The sequence below is a fragment of the Ochlerotatus camptorhynchus genome, unplaced genomic scaffold, assembly GCF_037179485.1.
Source record: "Ochlerotatus camptorhynchus isolate MF236.1 unplaced genomic scaffold, CSIRO-AGI_Acam_v1.1 ptg000239l, whole genome shotgun sequence".
Classification (NCBI taxonomy): Eukaryota; Metazoa; Arthropoda; class Insecta; order Diptera; family Culicidae; genus Ochlerotatus; species Ochlerotatus camptorhynchus.
Genome location: NW_027040729.1, coordinates 519,337 through 540,842, shown reverse-complemented (window position 1 = coordinate 540,842; position 21,506 = coordinate 519,337). Strand labels below are relative to the sequence as shown.

General features: G+C 43.5%; 2 protein-coding genes across 2 annotated transcripts in view; one reads left to right on the top strand and one right to left on the bottom strand.

The window, feature by feature from the left end:
- Positions 1 to 19,875, bottom strand: part of nod (no distributive disjunction) — a 38,657-nt gene extending 18,782 nt beyond the window's left edge. Inside the window, exon 1 of the mRNA XM_065225835.1 lies at positions 18,678 to 19,875. Coding sequence (XP_065081907.1) covers positions 18,678 to 19,703 — 1,026 coding nt within the window. The 5' untranslated portion in view covers positions 19,704 to 19,875. The remainder of the gene's footprint in view (positions 1 to 18,677) is intronic.
- Positions 17,112 to 18,615, top strand: pkm (Pinkman). The gene is made up of 2 exons (XM_065225847.1): positions 17,112 to 17,986; positions 18,054 to 18,615. Exons 1-2 carry the CDS (start codon positions 17,153 to 17,155, stop codon positions 18,504 to 18,506), a joined length of 1,287 nt encoding a protein of 428 aa, XP_065081919.1. The 5' UTR covers positions 17,112 to 17,152; the 3' UTR covers positions 18,507 to 18,615.
- Positions 19,876 to 21,506: the final 1,631 nt, after the last annotated feature.

Below are 21,506 nucleotides of genomic sequence, written 5' to 3'. Positions count from 1 at the left end.
TTTTCATCCGATTGCCATCAAATTTTCAGGGATTGAGAAATAACTATTAAACTTCATTTTACCATTTTACTCGTATTTTAATTACAGTCCATACGCAAATGCCCGCACCTTGGCCTTAACCCCGGCCATAAGATTCTGCACAACCTGTGAATCAACCGTTTTTTGCATGTAAACCCATACTTTCTTCAGTTCCTCGACTGTCTTCACTACCTTATGTCGTTTAAGAAGGTGCTGCTTCATAATCGCCCAGTACTTCTCGATGGGGCGGAGCTCCGGAGTGTTGGGTGGGTTGAACATTTTCGGCACGAAATTGACCTTATTGTCCGCATACCACTTCAGCACGTCCTTGGAGTAGTGGCATGAAGCCAAATCCGGCCAGAAGATTGTTGGGACGTTGTGGGCCTTCAGGAGAGGAAGCAGCCGCTTCTGGAGGCACTATTTTATGTACACATGTCCGTTCATCGTGTCCTGGGTCACGAAAGGTGCACTCCGCTTCCCGCACGTGCAGATGGCTTGCCAAACCAGGAATTTCTTCGCAAATTTGGACATCTTCTGAGCGCGGACATGCTCCGGAACGCTGAACTTATCCTTGGCCGTGAAAAACAGGTTGCCGGGGATCTGTTTGAAGTCGGCCTTCACATATGTTTCGTCGTCCATGATGCAGCATTCAACTTTCGTCAGCATGTTGAGGTACATCTTCCTGGCACGGGTTTTGGCGGACTTGTTCTGCTTCTCGTCGCGATTAGGGGCCTTTTGTACCTTGAACGTTCGAAGCCCAGCCTTAGTTTTGGCCTTCTGGACAAAACTTCGGCTTAGGTGCAGCTTCTTAGCAACATCCCTAACGGAGGCGTTCGGATTTCGGTTGAAGGCCCCAACTACGCGGTTGTGATTTTTGGTGTTGTAGGGAATACTTTTTCCTTTACTTCAGGGCTTCCGATCGGTGGTCAACCATTCCTCGAACCGCTTAATCACTCGCGACACCGTGGAATTCGCGATTCCCAACGTTTTAGCGATGGAACGATGCGAGAGATCCTTGTTCTCGTGATGAATGCGCAAGATTTTATCACGCACGAGCTGTTCTTTCGACTCCATTTCCGCGAGTTTTGATCACAGGACTTTAAAACTTGCAGGATGTACATAATGCACTATGAACTAAATCCACCCAAATTTTCATTAAATTCTACCCAACGGTTAAAAAGTTAGAGCAATTTCATAGTGTGGCAATTTCATCGTGGACACCCTTTAAGTACAATAATACAGTCCATGAACTGACATTACGCTGCTTTTACTGCATTTGTTTATTTTTGTGGCCATAAAAATTACATGAGATTTTCGACATGATTAAAGTGCATCCTCTTGGATGTAATATTAAAATTTATGTTTTGCTGTGTACGGTAGACAATCGTTCAGAATATGGTGCTTGCACGGTACTTATAATTTGCTTGTGTGAAATCAATCCCGAGATAGAGTTGATTTCTTACTGGACCACACTTTAATGATGCATTTATTTAAATCAGGTTTAAAAGGGTTTTGCATCTTACAACTCATTTGATTGAACGAAGATTAATTAATATTTGTCAAATTCCCTACATTTTCCCGGTTTTACTGGTGAAAACAACATCCCAACTCTTGCATGGTCTTCCAGCTTGTTCAAGTAGAACTTTCATCCTGGGACATTCCATTGAATTCACTCTTTCGTTCAAACCAACCCTGCTTCATTAGCTTTCCAATCAAACCCGGTAGGCAACGATTGAAGAATACCGCCCACCGCCCCTAGGCGGCCAATCGATCGACTCCTGCCGACATGGACGAATCAATCGATTTCATTTAAAGATCATTGCATATCAGCCCGATGCACCTCCGACCTAAACGACCGCACTTGCCGTAATTCTAATCCTTCTCCTGTAAAGTGATTGGCAGCTTAGTCTATAAATAAGAGTCACAAATCGTAACCACAGCCAAACGCAGCGCGTATTATGGTGTTGCATAGATTTCCGCAGGAGATTCCAGTTCGATTCTGTTTCTGAGTGATTAGTTGACTTAAGGCGTCAATAGTTTTTGAACAACAATTTGTTTGAATAGTGCCATTCAAAGATGACAAGCTACGAAGAGGTTGGTTGGAGAGTTATTGCTAGTATATTGTATTCAACAATTAAGTGATTGAAGAAATTGAAGAAATTCGCAGGTGACATTATGCAGATTAATAATAAATCCTGATTGTATCTAAACTACGAGATCAATGAACTGTATATAGTGAGATAACCATCTTATAATTTAAATAAAACGTATGTGAATTGAAGTTGTTGGTAATCTAGATAAGTGATATAATTCGAGTGGTACGTTCCTCTTAGCAGTTACAGTACAGTGATTTGTGTCTAGCAATAAAATTGTTAGGGAAAATAGAAATTATTGTCGAAGAAAGAGATAATGAAGCAGTAGTCCAGACAGTAAATTTAGCTAGATTAAACCGATTGGGGTTACTGGACCTATTATCGGTCTACGCTCTAGTTTCAAGAATGTCCACTGACCTTGCGCTCATACCTGATCCAAAAAAGCAATTCTCGCATTCGCATTCAAATTACCAAGTTGCACAAATTAGTAGGTGGTACAAGTCCTACACTATTGCACGAGTGATGTAGGCGACAATAACTGTATTTTATATGGAAGCGACACAACCTCCTATAATCGAGAACTATTCTGGCCGCGTCCTTGCAACTGGTGAGGATAGGAAAGATTGTTAGTTGGACACTTACTAAGGAGTGATGCAGAAAACTCAACGAGCCCTCCAAACTGTCACTGGAGCAAATTTATCAAAGCTACCCATATTTCAAGAGGACGGGCCTAGGATTGAACCAACGACCTTAATTGGAATTTAAAGCCTAAAAGTGACCCAAACCCACACACTAGAATGATCAACAGAATTACCAAGCTGCCGCGTAATTTTCATCAGCAAATCTCACTATATATGATCAAAAATCGCACCGCACCGCACCGCACCAGAGCGGTCCGGATGAGTGAAGTGTTTTAGAAGCGTCAAACGAGCAAAAAAAATATCTGCCGGTAATCACAATGCCACTCGAGAAGCCGCGCACGCCTGACTTGTCCACCCAATGTACATACGTAGTAGCAAATATTCAGTTATCTACTCGAGAACGTAACGCGGCATCGCCAGCGTGACTCGCCAATCTTCTAACGAATCATTTGCGCTCTCAGTCTATTTCATCATCAATCGTCAACCGGTGGTCCAGCCGTGTGGATCGTTTCTACGTACCGATCGTCGTGTTAAATACAAAAAGTGTCGTCCTCTCGCGCGGTTGAACTTTCTGGAAGAGCAATCAGTATTTTTTTTTTCGTTCTATACGGTAAGACCTTGAATCCCACTAAAAAAAAAACAGTGTTAATTGGTGTCATTTCCTAGCAAACAATTACTGGTGGAATTTGAAGAAGTCGATTCGCTTAGGGTGTAGGGTGCTACGCTACTTCGTTCCATTTCACATACATAGTCCTCGAGAAGTGCTCAGAAGCGTGTTGACTTCAAAAACGTATAAGACGAGAATTGATTTCTTGCGACGAATTAGCCCAGCACTCAATAAGCGTGTGGCGGCGTTCGTCGGCGACAGGTGAAGAACCTTTAAATTCGAGTCCTCCTTATCACAAAGACCATGACAGGAAAACTGTTGACCAGTGATTTGAGCGCGGTTCGTGATGAGTAAAGTGATAAGCGGTTATCTATGTAATTAGAAATGTAGAGTAACTGTACCCTTAGCTGTACAGCGGTGAACATTTTCGTATGTAAATTTGTCTAAACAACCTAAATATCGCACCTAGAGTGACTAGTTCGATTCCCAGTCCGGATGAGGATGTTTTCTTGTTGTAGTTTTTTTCACATCATTCAATGAGTTTGGAAAACTCGTAATGAATAACATCAAGTTGAAGTCAGGCCAGGGAAGGCAGGTGTTTTTAGGAAATATCTTCACCGAGATCGACGAAATGTGTTCACTTGTCTTCACATGTCTTCACCGCTACTAGTCAAGAATGTGGGGGAGGGTGCTCAGTATTTCACATCATTTGATTAAAGAGAACTTCGCAGATCTTCATGACACTTCATAGAACTTTAGGAAACTACGAAGAAGTTCAAAGAGCTGAGTGAAAAATCAGGAAACTTTCTGAAAGTGCAGCCAATTTTGTAGCTAACTTTGTAGAGCTCTGTGAACTTGTAGAATCTGAACTAATCTTATCTAATCTATCACCAATACAGCCAGTTCTTGAAAGCATCCTGGAAAATTATTGATTTACCACCATCGCATCGAAGATGCGTCACACATACCAAAACGGCCTACTGTTCAGCATTTAAAGAGCAAGATGATTTAGAAAACATCAGGCCTATTTAAATCGAGAATTTAAACACGATGCTTCAGAATCCAATAAATCGATGAAACGAGGACATCTCGTACCGTACGTTCCAGTTTTTGGTAATTAGGGGAAATGGATGTAATGTCGGCCTAAATGCCCCTAATTTGAGCCCATACATAAATTCAGCATTCGACTAAATTTCCAATAGCGACCAAAAATATCCATTAGTACCGTCCCAATAACGCGTTCATCTAGATAAAATTGATAAATAGCAGATTTTTAGAGATGGACCCAATCTTAGATCCATAGGTTAGTCGTTGGAAGCATCTAAGCTAGAAAGGTTAAGTGATGCTCCATTTTCCTCTAACGGTTGGGACATGAGCACTAACCCTTGTCCTAGCCTTTTATGGCTTATGGCCAAGGGCGTAGCCAGGTTTCGAGCTAGGGAGGGGCGAAAACAAATTACTATGGAGAATTTGGCCGAATGCCATTTCCCCTAAAGCCTTTCTGTTGCTGATTTTAGGGGAGCTGTCACCCCCCTCCCCCTGTCCCTCTCTGGCTACGCCTATGCTTATGGCTATAGCGCCATTACTTGCTTTCTGAAAAGATATGAGGGAACGGAAAAGGAAAGAAATGGGAGAAGGAGAAAAGGAAAGGATTATATATTCTCTATGAACAATACTTTTGACTTGAAATGTACAATATAAAAATTCATAACGGGGATGGTTACTACCCGAGTCAACAAGGCATGAAAAGTAACAAAATGTGTTCCTTTGATTACTAAAACATCCTGTTCCTCTAATTTAAGATTTCAGGCCTAGGGCTCAGTGATAGATCTTATGTCAGTAACGCATCACGAAAAGAAGATCTACCAGCTTACCTTACCAATCAGGCTAGCGCCTTGTTGTCCTCTGCTGTCTGAAGAAGTCGTCTCCACTCTACTCGATCCATGGCCACACTTCGCCAGCTTCGTAGTCTGCGAAGGGTCCGCAGGTCGCCTTCCACTTGGTCGATCCACCATGCCCGCTGCGCGCCTTTTCTTCTCCCGTTGGGTAACTTTCTAGAACCATTTTCACTGGTTGTGCCTAGTCCACCGTAATCACCCAACTTTTTGCAATGTGGACGATGGATGGTTCTCCCAGCAGCTGGTGCAATTCGTGCTTCATTCGCCTCCTCCACGTTCCATCATCCATCTGCACTCCACCGTAGATGGTACGCAACACCTTCCGTTCGAAAACACCAAGGGCACGTTGGTCCTCCACGAGCATAGTCCAGGTCTCGTGGCCGTAGAGGACCACCGGTCCAATCAGCGTCTTGTAGACAGTCAACTTCGTGCGGCGGCGAATTTTACTCGACCGTCCTCCGGAGTCCAAAGTAGGCACGAGTCCATCACCTTACCGTAACCCCCTTCGAGATTCAAAGGGACTCGAGAGTGTCCCCGATACTCGAACAACGCACATCACTCGATCCATCGTCGCCTTGACCAATCGCGTCAGTTTATCCGGAAATCCGTACTCGTGCATAATCTGCCATAGCTGGTCTCGATCGATTGTGTGGTATGCGGATTTGAAATCGATGAACAAATGATGTGTGGGCACGTTGTATTCGCGGCATTTCTGCAGAACCTGCCGAATCGCGAAAATTTGTCCGTGGTAGCGCGGGCACCCATGAATCCCGCTTGGTATTGCCCCACGAACTCTCTTGCATATGGTGACAGACGGCGGCATAGAATTTGGGAGAGTGCCTTGTAGGCGGAGCTCAGCAGTGTGATCGCGCGGTAGTTGCAGCAATCCAACTTGTCGCCCTTTTTGTAAATTGGGCATACGACACCTTCCATCCACTCCTTCGGTAATATCTCCTCCTCCCAAATCTTGGCAATTACCCAGTGCAGCGCTCTAGCCAGTGCTTCACCACCGTATTTCAATAGCTCACTTGGTAGTTGATCTACACCAGTTGCTTTGTTGTTCTTCAGCCGACCGATCTCCTCATCAACTTCTTGAAGATCAGGGGCCGGTAGCCTGTCGTCTTCTGCGCGTGCTCCAAGGTCTGTTGCCGTGCCACCTTCGTTTTCTGCTGCTTCACCGTTGAGGTGCTCGTCATAGTACTGCTTCCACCTCTCAATCACCTCACACTCGTTCGTGAGAAGGTTACCGTCCAAGTCCCTGCACATATCGGCTTGCGGCACGTAGCCTTTGCGTGAACTATTTAGCTTCTCGTAGAACTTCCGTGTGTCGTTTACGCGGTACAGATTTTCCATCGCCTCGCGATCTCGGTCTTCCTGCTGACGCTTCTTCCTTCGGAAAACCGAATTTTGTGTGTTCCGCGCTTGTCTGTATCGCTCCACATTCAATCTCGTGCGGTGTTGCAGCATTCTCGCCCGTGCTGCATTCTTTTTTCCTCTACTAAAGGGTGTCCACGATGAAATTGCCACACACAAAATTCATTCGCAAAATTCGAGTTTTCATCCGATTGCCATCAAATTTTCAGGGATTGAGAAATAACTATTAAACTTCATTTTACCATTTTACTCGTATTTTATTTACAGTCCGTACGCAAATGCCCGCACCTTGGCCTTAACCCCGGCCATAAGATTCTGCACAACCTGTGAATCAACCGTTTTTTGCATGTAAACCCATACTTTCTTCAGTTCCTCGACTGTCTTCACTACCTTAGGTCGTTTAAGAAGGTGCTGCTTCATAATCGCCCAGTACTTCTCGATGGGGCGGAGCTCCGGAGTGTTGGGAGGGTTGAACATTTTCGGCACGAAATTGACCTTATTGTCCGCATACCACTTCAGCACGTCCTTGGAGTAGTGGCATGAGGCCAAATCCGGCCAGAAGATTGTTGGGACGTTGTGGGCCTTCAGGAGAGGAAGCAGCCGCTTCTGGAGGCACTCTTTTATGTACACCTGTCCGTTCATCGTGTCCTGGGTCACGAAAGGTGCACTCCGCTTCCCGCACGTGCAGATGGCTTGCCAAACCAGGAATTTCTTCGCAAATTTGGACATCTTCTGAGTGCGGACATGCTCCGGAACGCTGAACTTATCCTTGGCCGTGAAAAACAGGTTGCCGGGGATCTGTTTGAAGTCGGCCTTCACATACGTTTCGTCGTCCATGATGCAGCATTCAACTTTCGTCAGCATGTTGAGGTACAACTTCCTGGCACGGGTTTTGTCGGACTTGTTCTGCTTCTCGTCGCGATTAGGGGCCTTTCGTACCTTGAACGTTCGAAGTCCAGCCTTAGTTTTGGCCTTCTGGACAAAACTTCGGCTTAGGTGCAGCTTCTTAGCCACATCCCTAACGGAGGCGTTCGGATTTCGGTTGAAGGCCCCAACTACGCGGTTGTGATTTTTGGTGTTGTACGGAATACTTTTTTCTTCACTTCTGGGCTTCCGATCGGTGGTCAACCGTTCCTCGAACCGCTTAATCACTCGCGACACCGTGGAATTCGCGATTCCCAACGTTTTAGCGATGGAACGATGCGAGAGATCCTTGTTCTCGTGATGAATGCGCAAGATTTTATCACGCACGAGCTGTTCTTTCGACTCCATTTTCGCGAGTTTTGATCACATGACTTTAAAACTTGCAGGATGTAAATAATGCACTATGAACTAAATCCACCCAAATTTTCATTAAATTCTACCCAACGGTTAAAAAGTTAGAACAATTTCATAGTGTGGCAATTTCATCGTGGACACCCTTTAACAGCTTGCATTCGCCGTCAAACCAGTCATTTCTTCGGTCCGGGATTGCAGTACCTAGTGCCGCTGCAGCAGTACTACCTATGGCTGAACGGATGTCCCTCCAGCCATCTTCAAGAGAAGCTGCGCCAAGCTGCTCTTCCGTGAGTAGTGCAACTTCCAGCTGCTGCGCGTAGTCCTGGGCAACTCCGGCGTCCTGTAGTTGCTCAATGTTGGGTCGCGGCGTTCGATTTCGACGTGTGTTATGCACCGTCGAGAGTTTTGAGCGCATGCATACTGCAACTAGGTAGTGGTCCGAATCTATGTTCGCACTGCGGTACGTGCGGACGTTGATAATGTCGGAGAAGAATTTCCCGTCGATTAGCTGCAAAGTCTATACATTGCCTCCCGTCCTACCTGAGCGTTCATGTCGCCGATGACGATTTTGACGTCCCGTTGCGAACAGCCGTCGTACACCTGCTCCAGCTGCGCATAGAACGCTTCTTTCTCGTCGTCGAGTCTCCCTTCGTGTGGGCAGTGCACGTTGATGATGCTGTAGTTGAAGAAACGGCCCTTAATCCTCAACTTGCACATCCTCGCGCTGATCGGCTGCCAACCAATCACGCGTTGGCGCATCTTACCCAGCACTACAAAGCCGGTTCCCAGCTTGTTGGTGGTGCCACAGCTCTGGTAGAAAGTAGCCGCTCGATGCCCGCTTTTCCATACCTTTTGTCCCGTCCAGCAAAGTTCCTGCAGTGCTACGACTTCGAAGTTGCGTGGTTGAAGTTCGTCATAGATTAACCTATCGCAACCCGGGAAGCCGAGCGATTTGCAGTTCCATGTTCCGAGTTTCCAATCGTAGTCCTTATTTCGTCGCGTAGGTCTGTGCCGATTGTTCCGATTCGTATTTCTTTCTTCGGTATTTGCAACTTTGTTTTTTTTTCAGGGAGACTTGTTGGGCCTGCCCCAACCCCCGTCTCGCCCGGGGACCATCGTGCACAGCTCTGTTTAGAGTCCTACGCTGGCACTAGGACGGTGATCAGCCGCTCCTAACATGGAGAACAGACGCCGTTTTGAGCCGCACCTCCATGGTGAACAGACGCTCGGGTTTGGTGAAGCATTTCCTCTATCACCGTACTATGGTTACCGCGCCAGTGTTCGCGTCGCACCTCTTCACTTTGCTATTGCCGGACTGGCAACATTGCCCAGGCTACGCCACCCAGCTGTGTCCATGTTTCAGCTGGTAGTCTTTTGTTATCATATGACTCGAGGAGGCCTGAAGTAGGAACTTGTGAGGACCAGGGCTAGGTATTCCGCTCCTTCCAGGTTGTCAACTCACCATTTTGTAGCGTTGCTTTTCCCCATATACCCACTAAATATTGTAGCCGCAAGTGAACCAATGAATAATACAAGTTCATCATCCAGTTGGTGAATATTTTTCGAAACACTCCACACAAAACCGACAGTTTGTTCTTTAGGTTTTCAATGTAATGCTTAGGATACTGTCCAAAGTGAGACGCAGATATTTGAAGTGGTCCACTTTACAAATTTCAATGGCGTCAACTTGTACGATCGGAAGCTCTGGAACTGGTCGTCTTGAAGAGTGGAAAACCATATATGTGGTCTTTTGCAGGTTTAGTGATAAAAGGTTTGATTTGAAAAATTCTTGAAGAAGGCGTAGATCTTGCTGAACTATTACTATTAACTCACACAAATGACTTGGAATGTTAATCAAAACATTCTAAAAGCTCTCCCAAAAATCCCTTGGAGTTGTTCGCTGAAATACCTTCTTGTTATCCTTAAAGTTCATAATAAAATCTTCTCAAATTTATCTTCATAGTTCTTCAAGGTTGACATTTTTTCAAGGTCCAGAATCTTATTGTTCCGAAAAGAAGACGAAGTATATTTTTCCCCGATTTTTCCTGAATTCCCGGTTTACTGGTCACCCTGGTTAACTGACCTTAGCGTGTAGTACGTTTCTATCATAAATTTTAGCTAAAACTTTGAAAAATAAGCTACGCATGAACCTTAGGTTTGGGCCTGTACTTGCCTTTCCGCTGTAACTGTAAGTTGCTGCAGTTTGCTGTAAGTTGCAGAAAGTACATGAACATACTTCTGCTTTTTGCTGTACATAATATTACAGAAAAGCAAGTACGAGAACAAACCTATTGCTGAAAATTCCTTGCGCTGAAAGTCTCTATAATAAAGTAACCTAACCTAACCTAGGCCATTTTCCTAAACATGAACCTCGTATGGATCTTAATATACTTTATACAAAATCTCAAACGATAAGATACATGCTAAATCATTTTATCAAAAACCTTAAACGCGTAAACCGGAATAGAAAAATTACAGTTATTAGTAGAGAACTATAATAAACCATTTATTTTCCAATCGTAGATTGTTTTGAAAGCGCAGCAGGATGAACAGGGAAATCGAGAAAGTTACCAACCCGAAAATAGCCTAGACCGAACCGGGAATCGAACCTACCACCTATAGCATGGATTTGCTTCGTAGTCGCATTTATATTCACAAGGCTAAGGGAGGCCGCTGGTATGCAATAATCGACAGCTACGCTAACTATAATCACCTTCATCGTAGACGTGTTGTTGGGCATCCGTTTTGAACTTGAATATCGATAAGCACGTTTCAAGTGATTTGCAAAAATGGCAAGCAATATTTACACACATTATATCGGTAATAAATCACCCCTCCTACCTACTCCAACCATGGTGAGAAAATTAAATGTGCCACCTTTTTAATTGCATAATAATTATACGTATCTATTCCTCAATTTGTTCTAATCATCATTCATCCGTTCGAACGGACCGAGAAAAAATCCGTTCCTATTTCGGACGGATTAATCGTAAAGCGTTCGGGGATTTTCGCTCAAATGGTGTATTTTGGCAGGCGACGTTAGTCGATTTCATGGCGTTTATGACGTAGAAATAGAGATCTTAGCGGTGATGTAGTGGTAAGCGTGATTGCCTCTCACCCGAAAAGTGCATGGGTTCAATCCCAGTCGGCGACGTCGGGATTTTTTGAGGCATAAAATCTCTGATCACGGCTTCCTTCGCAAGGGAAGTAAAGCCGTTGGTCCCGGTCCATGAGTTGATGAGTCGATAGGTAGCGTTCAGGTGTAGGAGCTGCCTCCCTGACGTCGGTAGAGTATTGGTACTCAGAACAGAAAACAAAATCGACAGAAAACAAATCAAAGAAAAATAATAGAGGCCTTCTAGAGGCCGTTTGGGACACTATTGGAGACCTTATAGGACAAGTCAAAATAAAAAAAACTGATTTTTCAGAGGCACCCTTATTGAGAGCTGTATAATTAATCTACCACGGTAAAAAAAAGAGCTCGCTAAATTATGTCTTCGACAAAGTAGCTTGAAGTCATACCTTCTACAACTATGCTGAAGAATGCAATTGCCGATAACATCAAATAAAAAAAAAGTTAGACTCCAGTTTTGAACTTAAATGGGCCGCCCTAATAAACTTTTACATCAAAAGAAGGACCATTGAAGTTCAAACTAGATACATCTATAAATACACCAACAATCAAAAGCGAATAAAGCCGGTGTATTTTTTGTCTCCTAAATTGCCGTTTCCGCCCATAGTGGCATTATCGTGACGAGACAAATCTTACTGCGACATAACATGATCGTAATGGTGGAGTGACATAACAACAAAAAATCGCCCATTAGTTTGTGTGAATTGAACCATACAGCCTGCGTGTTTGTTGCTGGCAAAGATTAAAAAGAGCAATATTTAGTTGCTTCCTGTTACTGATCACCCATCATCATTTGGCTCGTTTGTTGGATGTCATTTACAAATGATACGGTTCACTAGTTCAAATGGGTCATGAAACCGAAATTTTCAAAACCATCCTTACATCGACATAAAGGGCGAACACGAAATTATTGCGACACCGGAAATGTCATGCCAATTTTCTTATAATGTTTAGAATCAAACCAAAATTTTAGGGTAGTTTTATACATATATTTACTTCAAAAATCAAAAGAAAAGTTAATCGATGGAGCCTTGAGTGTAAAATTGAACGCATTTTCGCTTGATGCCCTCCATCAAAGTCTTTACAGTGTCATCCGGTACCAGTTTCTCAGTTTTTTTTTCCATTTTCTTAACATGTCCTTCTCGTCTTCTTGCTCTTCCGAAGATCCCGCTTCATTATTGCCCAGTACTGCTCCACCAGGCGCAGCTCCGGACAGTTTGGCGGATTCATGTCCTTTGGAACAAAATGGGCATAATTGGCCTCATACCACTCCAGGACACTTTTAGAATAGTGGCATGATGCCAAATCTGGCCAAAATAGCGGAGCTTCGTCGTGCTGCTGCAAGAACGGCAAAAGGCGCTTCTCGAGGCACTCAGATTTGTAGATCTCGCCATTTACTGTGCCCTTTGTCACGAAAGGCTCACTCCTCAGTCCGCAAGAGCATGGCCTGCCAAATGAGATATTTGGAGGCGAACTTCGACATTTTCTTCTTCTTAAATTTGTCGTCCACATCGAACTTGCTCTTGCCGGTGAAAAACTCCAACCCCGGAATTTGCTTAAAATCGGCTTTTATATACGTTTCGTCTTCCATCACACAGCAGCCATATTTTGTCAGCATCTTCTCGTAGAGCTTCCGTGCCCGGGTTTTAGCCGTCGATTGTTGCCGCTCATCGCGGTTTAGGAAGTTCTGTACCTTGTATGTATGTAGTCCAGCTCTCTTCTTTGCATTCTGGACGTAGCTCTGCGACATGCCGATCTTTTTAGCCAAATCACGGCTTGAGACGTTGGGATTTGCTTTAATCATCCACTTCACCTTTCCCTCCGTCTTTTTGTTCTCCGGTCCCGGTTTTCTTCCAGCTCCTTTGCCGTGGTCCAACGTCAACCGCTCCTGGAACCGCTTCAACACTCTGGAGACGGTTGAATGGTGAATGTTGAACATTTTTCCCAACTGCCGGTGCGACAGGTCAGGAAATTCCAGGTGTTTGGAAAGAATTTGTTCTCTCAACTCGCGTTGGTTCACCTCCATTTTCGTTGAATCGAAAAACACGACTTCGAGTTTGACAGCATGTACACAATACACATCAATGAGAAAGTGTGCAAAATTTGGTTGATTTTTACCCAATGGTAAAAAAGTTATGCCCTGTTGAATGTGTCACAATAATTTCGTGTTCGCCCTTTATACGACTATAGAGGGCACGATGTTAATTCACAACCAATTCAAACCGAACAATGCATTAGCTTCTTTATTAGGTGCACCTGTTTTATTCCAAGAAAAAATCTGGCAAAATGCTAAGCCGTAAATATCTAATCATATTGCAGCTGCAGGACTAAGGAATCGTTTAAAAGCATTCAGCGTGTGTTTTTGGTGAGAACATACAGTGAAATTAAATTAACGTTTACATTTTGGCTTCCGAATTTAATGCACGCACACTAGCGGGCGCATCGCCATTTAAAGTTCGACAGTGAGCATGCATGAGGGCGTATACGCGATGATCGATTATATTCATCGATTTTCTCTTTGCATTGCTACAGCTAAGCGAAACAATTTTCTAGAATTTGTTCAATGCAGAGTTGTGACAGGCCCAAGTAACAATTTTGGTTTTATTAGGGTTCTGTAGACCATGATTTGGACTTGTAGAATGCTATAAAACCTCTATAAAGCTTGTAATGTTACTTGGTAGGTTGTATTGGCTATCAAAAGCAACAGCAAACGCACCGAGAAACGTTAATTCTAGCAAGTTATTAACAAAAGAGAAAATCGACGAAGAGAATCGATCATCGTGTTTAAGCTCTTATGCATGCTCACTAACGATTTGTTATGTATTTTCTTCGGATTTTCACTAACACAAGCGTAGCCTGCTTTAGCATTTCTCTATGAAAAACGTAATTTTTGAAAAATTAAAGTATGCCACAATGATTTGTTGTTGAGAAATTTCTAATAAGCCCTCCCGGCTCCTCTATTTACAGAACAAATCAAACTGAACATTGCATTAGGTTCTAAGTAACATTGTTCGATTCTCTTCGTTGACTTTCTCTTTTGTTAGTAACTTGAACACATAACCGTTTCTTATTGTGTTTGTCAAATTAGATGCTAGATAAAAGCTTCTTTTCAGATCTACTGAAAATACCTGAAAATGTCACCGCATGGCCGTGGAGATACAAAGAGAAAGTCGACGAAGAGAATCTGTCAATGTTACTTAGGACCTAATGCAATGTTCAGCTTGAATTGCTCAGTCTGCGTGAAGCAGCCGATTTAATCAAGGAAGTTCTATTAACAACTAACAATTAATCATTGATACTTACTGAAGTGTCATATAGGTGATATTTTCCATTAAGGAAGATTATAATATTTGAAGATATTATAAAATCCATAATCCTTCACTTTAGTAACGTCACTTTATATCCCGCGGAAGGGAACTTTCAAAATTTCGGCTTTCAATGAATTATTTAAATTTAAAGGGAAAGGATTCGCCCTCCCCCTTCACCGGATGTTCTTCCGAACATAATATAAACGCTTTTTTTTTCTTTACTAAAGAGACTTTCAACCTTGGGCTGATTCGTCTCTGGGAATCCCAGATGGGGATTCCCTTATTTGAGCGGGGTGGGAATTCCAGAGGGAAATTACCCTAACAACATAGTTTGGATCCCAGAAGGGATTTCCGAAAAGGGCGTAGGGTCCCAGATTCAGAGTTTTTAATTTGGTGGCCCTGGAAGGGAACCTCCGAAAAGAGGGTGGGGCTCCAAAAAGGGGTCCCTTAGAAACATAGTGGCTGTCTTAATACAGTAATTTGGTTGGAGAGTTCCGTTTTCGTTGCGTTGGTCTTCCGAGTGTGATCTGGTATGGTGGTGATGTACTTCGGACAGTGGCAGATAATGTGATCCACCGTTTGTGGAATTCGGCATAGATCACAGATCCTATGAAATGGTCCGTCTCCCTTGTAGTTGTGGGAGATGTTTGTATGATGTGTTCGAAGTCGGGATTCTATGACCTCCTCTCGATGTAACGGTGGGTCAGCCCACCTGCAGATGTTTCTTTTATTTTTTCTGATGGAATGGGTTTCACTGACCGCCAAATCGCGAGCCCAACCTTCGTTGGTGATTTTTGATACCCATTTTTTTAAGGTCCGGAGCAGGTACAATTCGCGTGTACTTGGCCATGCAACGACCTGAGTTTGCTAGTTGGTCCGCTTTTACGTTACCATAGACCCCGCAGTGTATCCTCCGTATTTCCGGTTCTGGAGCTGAAGGATTGGCACCTACTCTGAATTGGTGTTTGATTGTGCAGTCCTTCTTCGATGCATGCAGCTATCCCGGGGGTACCTGGCAAAAGACCCGAACAGATTCGGAGAGATTGTTGATAGACCGGCGCTAGCTTTTCGATCATTCGGAGCTTGGCTAGGAACGTAGCTTCGATTCCGTAGGTTAGGCGTGAGTTGATGATGGCTTTCACCACGTTCAGTCGGGATCTTCGGTTGGCATTTGGATGTCGTCCCGCTAGAGTTTTGAGTAGGTTGATACGCATCCGTTTTTGACATCGTTAAAGTGTGTGTCAAAGGTGAGATGTCGGTCAAAGCAGACCCCGGGGATTCAGATCGTTTTCCGAAACGGAATTGGGTCTTCTTTGATGCAGACTTTGATGCTGAGGACTTGGTGTTTTATCGGACAGATGTGGGTGAATCCGCTGGACAGCTGGAAGCCGGCCGAAGAGGTCTATGCCGATACGTAGGTGATGGCCTGAATAAGCTTTCTTCGAAGTGCCTTCACCGTTTTCTTAACAGCCATTAGGACGATGTCGTCCGCGTAGGCGAAAATGAAAATTCCAACTGGTAACCGTGTCAAGACATCGTTCATCCGAATGAGGAAAAGGGTAACGGCGATCGCGGACCCCTGTGGTACCCCTGTTTCCTCCTCGAATGTTTTGGATCAGCAGTTTCCAAGCGTGACTTGGAAGGTACGTTTGCACAAAAAGTTCTGGATAAATTTTAGGATGTGTCCCTTGAGTCCCCATTTCTACAGCTGGTCAAGTACTCTCGGGATCCATGCCTGGTTGTAGGCTTTGTATAGATCGAGAGTGACCAGTTTTGCGTGAAGGTTTTTGGAAAATGTATCCTGAAGGGCCTCGCTTAGGGATCGGAAAGCTGGAAGTCTTCTAATCATCTAACAGGAGGTCTTTGAACTCTCCCAAAAAGCTGTTCTAGCTGATAAACGATAGTTTCCTATTTCTCCTAGAATCCCGAGAATCCCTCCGAATATAACCTTTGATGAAAGTCACCACGCTTGACGGTACGATAAGCACTATCAATCCAGCGGTTGGATGTTCAAAAGTGATTTGCATAAATTCCATCATACTGCCGGAATTAATGACAAGCGATATTTCAAACACGTTCACTGCAGTTGGATATGTGCACGTGCCGCCCAACTGCAATGTGTACAACTCATTTGATGAACTGCGTAATAATTATAGATACCTAGCTACATATTTAGTGGTGGATTTAATATCATTGAATTGAAGTAGGTAGTCGTAGTCTGCTACGATAAATATTGAATCATATATTTGAATAAGACTTCTATTGTAAGTAGGTACTAACTTTCAAAGAGTATTTCTGTAGTGATAATTAGCGCAGGTGCTTAAAACTGTATAAAATGTGGATATCGTTAGATCATTATTACTTTACCGATATAAAACAAACAAATTGGAAGTAGGTAGCTCGTTTAACGCTGATGAGTTGTAGCAAAAAAAGGAAATTATTTAAGAGGATGAATAGGCAAATTTCTTCAACAAGGCTGGCTGGGTAAAATATTTACTTTGTAACCGATGTTAAAATATGTACTTAATTATAATAGGAAATCCACAGGACCTGGAGCTGTTATGCGAATATGGACAGTTCAGCACGTTGCTGGCTAGTTGCCTCTTCGGTATTACCATTCCGGAGGTTGCTGGTTCAATTCCCAAATTCATGCAATGGTTGCCATCGATTAAAATTGTGGAAGGGCTTCAGTTAAGAGCCGGCAAAACGCTCCTATAAGAAGCACGTGAAAAATCGAGAGGAAGAAGTTTTAATCTAACTCTTAGTTTTCTATCTTTGTCTCGTTTTACCCCGCAGGTCATCATGTGCCTCGAGGGAAAGGACGGTCTGGCCAAACTGCCGATGGCATCGTCCCAGGAACTGCTCGAAGAGCTGGTCCGCACCGAGCTGGACTCGGATGACGTTACCATCGCCCTGGCGGCCGGTTCCAACAAAGGCGACAACTACATCGGGGTGGTCTTCCGAGCCCAGGCCGAATGCCGCCGAACGGGCAAGAAACTGAACATCATCGTCAAGCTGCCCCCGCAGAACGAAGCCCGGCGGAATCAGTTTTTCGCGCGGCCCAGCTTCGAACGGGAGATCAGTTTCTACACGGAAATCTACCCGATGATGGCAGAACTTCAGCGCGAAAAAGGAATCAACCTGGCGGCGGACGAAGGATCGGAAGCGTTTATTCAGATTCCACACTGCTACCGGACCTGTTTGGTAGAATTCGAGGAAGCGATCCTGATGGACGATTTGAAAGATCTCGGCTTCGAGATGTTCGATCGACACCAGGAGCAGAAGCTCGGACACTTTGAGCTGGTGATGAAAACGTTGGGTCGGCTTCACGCGCTGTCGTTTGCTTTGAAGGATCAACATCCGGAGCGGATAGCACCGTACAAGGACATGGTGGAACTATTTACAACAAAAGAAAATGATGCATCGATGGATCAATGGTTCAGCATGCTGATTACAAGGACGATGGAAACTCTGGACCAGGAAAGCGAACCAGAAGTGTACGAGAAGACAAAGAAAGCACTGGACGGGAATTTCTTCGACATGATCAAGGAGTTGACGGCCGGCAAGCTCGCAGAGCCATATGCGGTTATCTGCCACGGAGATTGCTGGAATAATAATATGCTATTCAAGCATGAGGTATGATGTTTATCAAATATCCTAGGTATTTCCTATCAAGTTTAATTAATACCCTCTTCGATTTCAGAACGGTATCCCCGTGGACATCCGCCTACTGGACTGGCAAATATGCCGATACGCTTCCCCTGTGCTGGATCTGATGTACTTTATCTTCACTGCATCAACCAAAGCATTCCGGGATCAGCACTACGAAGCCCTGCTGAACGTTTACCATCAAAGCCTGTCCGAGTTCCTGCGGCGATTAGGCTCGGATCCGGAGAAACTGTTTCCACGGAAGGCACTCGACGAACAGTTGCAAAGCTTCGGTCGCTTTGGACTGTTGATGGCGGTAATGTTGCTGCCGGTGATTACCACCAAGAGCGAAGACGTGCCCGATTTGGAAGAGATGGCAGAGAAGATGGAGAGCGGAGCGGACGTGTCCGTTGAAGTGCACAACTTCCGATCGGAATCTACCGAGGCAATCTACCGGGAGAAGATGATCGGTTGCTGTCGAGATATGATTCGCTTGGGGTATATTTAGAAGGCTTCCTGTTGCGTTAGCCAAGAAACAGTATTTGTATTGAACAGCACTGTTTGAGCGATAAAGACCGAACATAAACCTTGTAGAATTAATATATGTACCTATCGATATTTCACCCACCCTGTAATACAACATTCTATTCATTCAAAAGTGAACAATAATCCAACTCACCTTAAGTTCCGCCGCTATGGCATTGATCTGGGGATTGTTTTTCAGCGTTTTCGCCCCCTGGGCGAATCGAATCGTCGACAGCGTTTCGCTGAGATCCTCCGGCATCGGGCTAATACAGGCCAGCAGTGTCAGATAAGAGTTGGAGTTTAGCGAATCCTGCAGCACCGTGCTCAGAATGCTATCTCGGTACGGAATCACTTTGCTTCCAATCGAAAGTGCTTGCAACACTTTACCGATGCTCAACAGGCCCTGATTGATATGAACACCTTCGGTCAGCGCCACGCCTTGATGTCCGGTACGACGAACGCCTTCCGATCCGGCCAGATCCACCAAATGTAAAGCCGATACAATTCTTGCATCGTCATGAGCCACCGAAGCGTGAATGCTGAAAATGGCATGCGAACGCGAACTCAGGGTGTTCATTTTCGTTGGTCGTACGTGCCGATTTTTATTCCCTTCCAGCAGAATGTCCTGGGCTTGATTCGCCCGAGTGACTAACTTCTTCGTTCCACCATTGAACTTAAGACCCCGTGTATTCACCGGTTCCGTTGAACTATCCGACAGCAAATCGTAAATCTTCTCATTGTAAATCTCAATAAACGACACCTGAATCTCGTAATCCTCCTGATCGCGGGATTCCTTCAGCAGCTCGAACGTTTGATCCAACGCCCGCGTTATCATGCCCCGATTTATATCGTGCGGTCCACTGTGATCCCACTGCAGACCCATCGTGTACGTCTTTCCCGTGCCCGTTTGTCCGTAGGCCAGTGCCGTACAGTAGAACCCATTGATCATCTTCACCACCAACGGGCGGATCAACGAGTCATAAACCAGCCCCTGCGTGGCCTCCGGTCGAAACACATAATCGAACGCAAACGGCCGCTCATCGACAATCAAAATCTGGTCATTTGCACTGTGATGCTGAATGATGTTCTCCAAATCGTCACTACCACTGGGCGGACGCTCACGAATGGCAATCCGGACCGGTTCCAACGCATCACAGCTAGCGTCCGTTACGAGCTTCATTTTGCATCAATTTCAACCACCCACAAAATCACTGATAATCCACAACCATTCCCGATCGAATTCACTCACGAACACTTCTGATCTACAAAATATCACAAATAGACGCAACTATTAAAGGAAAATCTTACAAAACTACTACAAAATCCATTTTGGGATGCAAATTTTTGCAGCGATTGGGAGAAGTTATTTTGTAAACAGTCTGATAGGCGAAACTGGAAAACATAACCAAGAGCAGATGAGTGCGACCAAAGAAAGGGTCGAGGGTAAAAATAAATTCAAATTTCAAACTGTCGACGAAAGCCGAGAGGGATTGGAGAATTTACCCTCGATGATCGATTTTGCTACACGGCCGATCAAACTCACTCAGAGGAAACGTAACATCTACTCAGATGAAAGATAAATTTCTAACACGTACGTCATTCAGCGCGAAGCTCGCCGATTATGTGAAGTTTTGCTTTGTTCAAGTAGAAAAAAAACAACCCCACAACCCCAAACTCGCCTTTTGAGTCAAATTCAACTCAATTTTGAGATGGTATCATCGTCCGTGCATCCATATCAATCAATCTGAACATTACATTAGGTCCTAAAGGCCCAAGCGCAATGGACGAGTGCACCGATGAATTCGACTATGCGCGCCACAGGTTGCGCGCCAACTAAAACATTTAAAATGATAGTTAAATGCATGTTCGATGAACTACTTGCGAGTGTTATTTATGTTTGTCTGTGGTTTAGTTACCGTTAAGATAAAGTTGAATTGAATATATGGTAATATTTAGTTAAACTTAAATTAAGGATGTTAAAGTTAAGTTACATATGTTGAAGTTAAATTTGAGTTAAAGTTGATTTAAAGTTTCGGTAAAGTTAAGCTCGGTTAAGATAGCTTTGTAAAACTAAAATTTAAGTTATGTCAACGGTGTTATAAAATTAGGTGATACTTAAGTTAAAGTTAAGTTAATTTACAGTAAATGTTATGTTAAAGTAAAATCCAAGTTATTTTCAGGGAAATATGATAAATTTCCAGGAAACTTCAGGGAAACTTCAGTTTATGGAAGTTCTTGAAATCTTTTGGAACTTCTTGAAATTGGTTTTGAACTATCAGAACTTAATGGAACTTCTTTAAACTTCTTTGCACTTCACTTGGAAGTTTTTGTTAAGTTAACATTAAGTCAAAATTAAGTTAAATTTAAGGTAATGTTCAGTTAAAATATATTTAATGTTAAGTTGAAGTTAAAGTTAAGTTAAGTTAATAAGTTAAAGTTTAGTTAAGGTTAAGTTGAAGTAGGGTTATACGACATCAAGTTGAATTCTAATTAAGTCAAAGTTATGTTATTTTTTTGAACTATTTGGAACTTAATGGAACTTCTTTAAACTTATTTGCACTTCACTTGGAAGTTTTTGTTAAGTTAAGATTAAGTCAATATTAAGTTAAATTTAAGGTAATGTTCAGTTAACATATATTTAATGTTAATTTGAAGTTAAAGTTAAGTTAAGTTAATAAGTTTAAAATTAGTTAAGGTTAAGTTGAAGTACGGTTATACAACATCAAGTTGAATTCTAATTAAGTCAAAGTTATGTTATTTTTTATCTTTATTAAAGAGTGAATAATGAACATTTAATGTTCATGATTAGTAAACGTTGCCCGCAGCTTGTGTCACTTTTTCTCAAGTGAGTGAACTCAAATTCCACAGTAAGCATGCATAAGGGCCTATACGTGATGATCGATGCTCTTGGACGATTTTCTCTTTTGTTAATAACTCGCTAGATTTAACGTTTCTCGGTGCGTTTGTTGTTGCTTTTGATAGC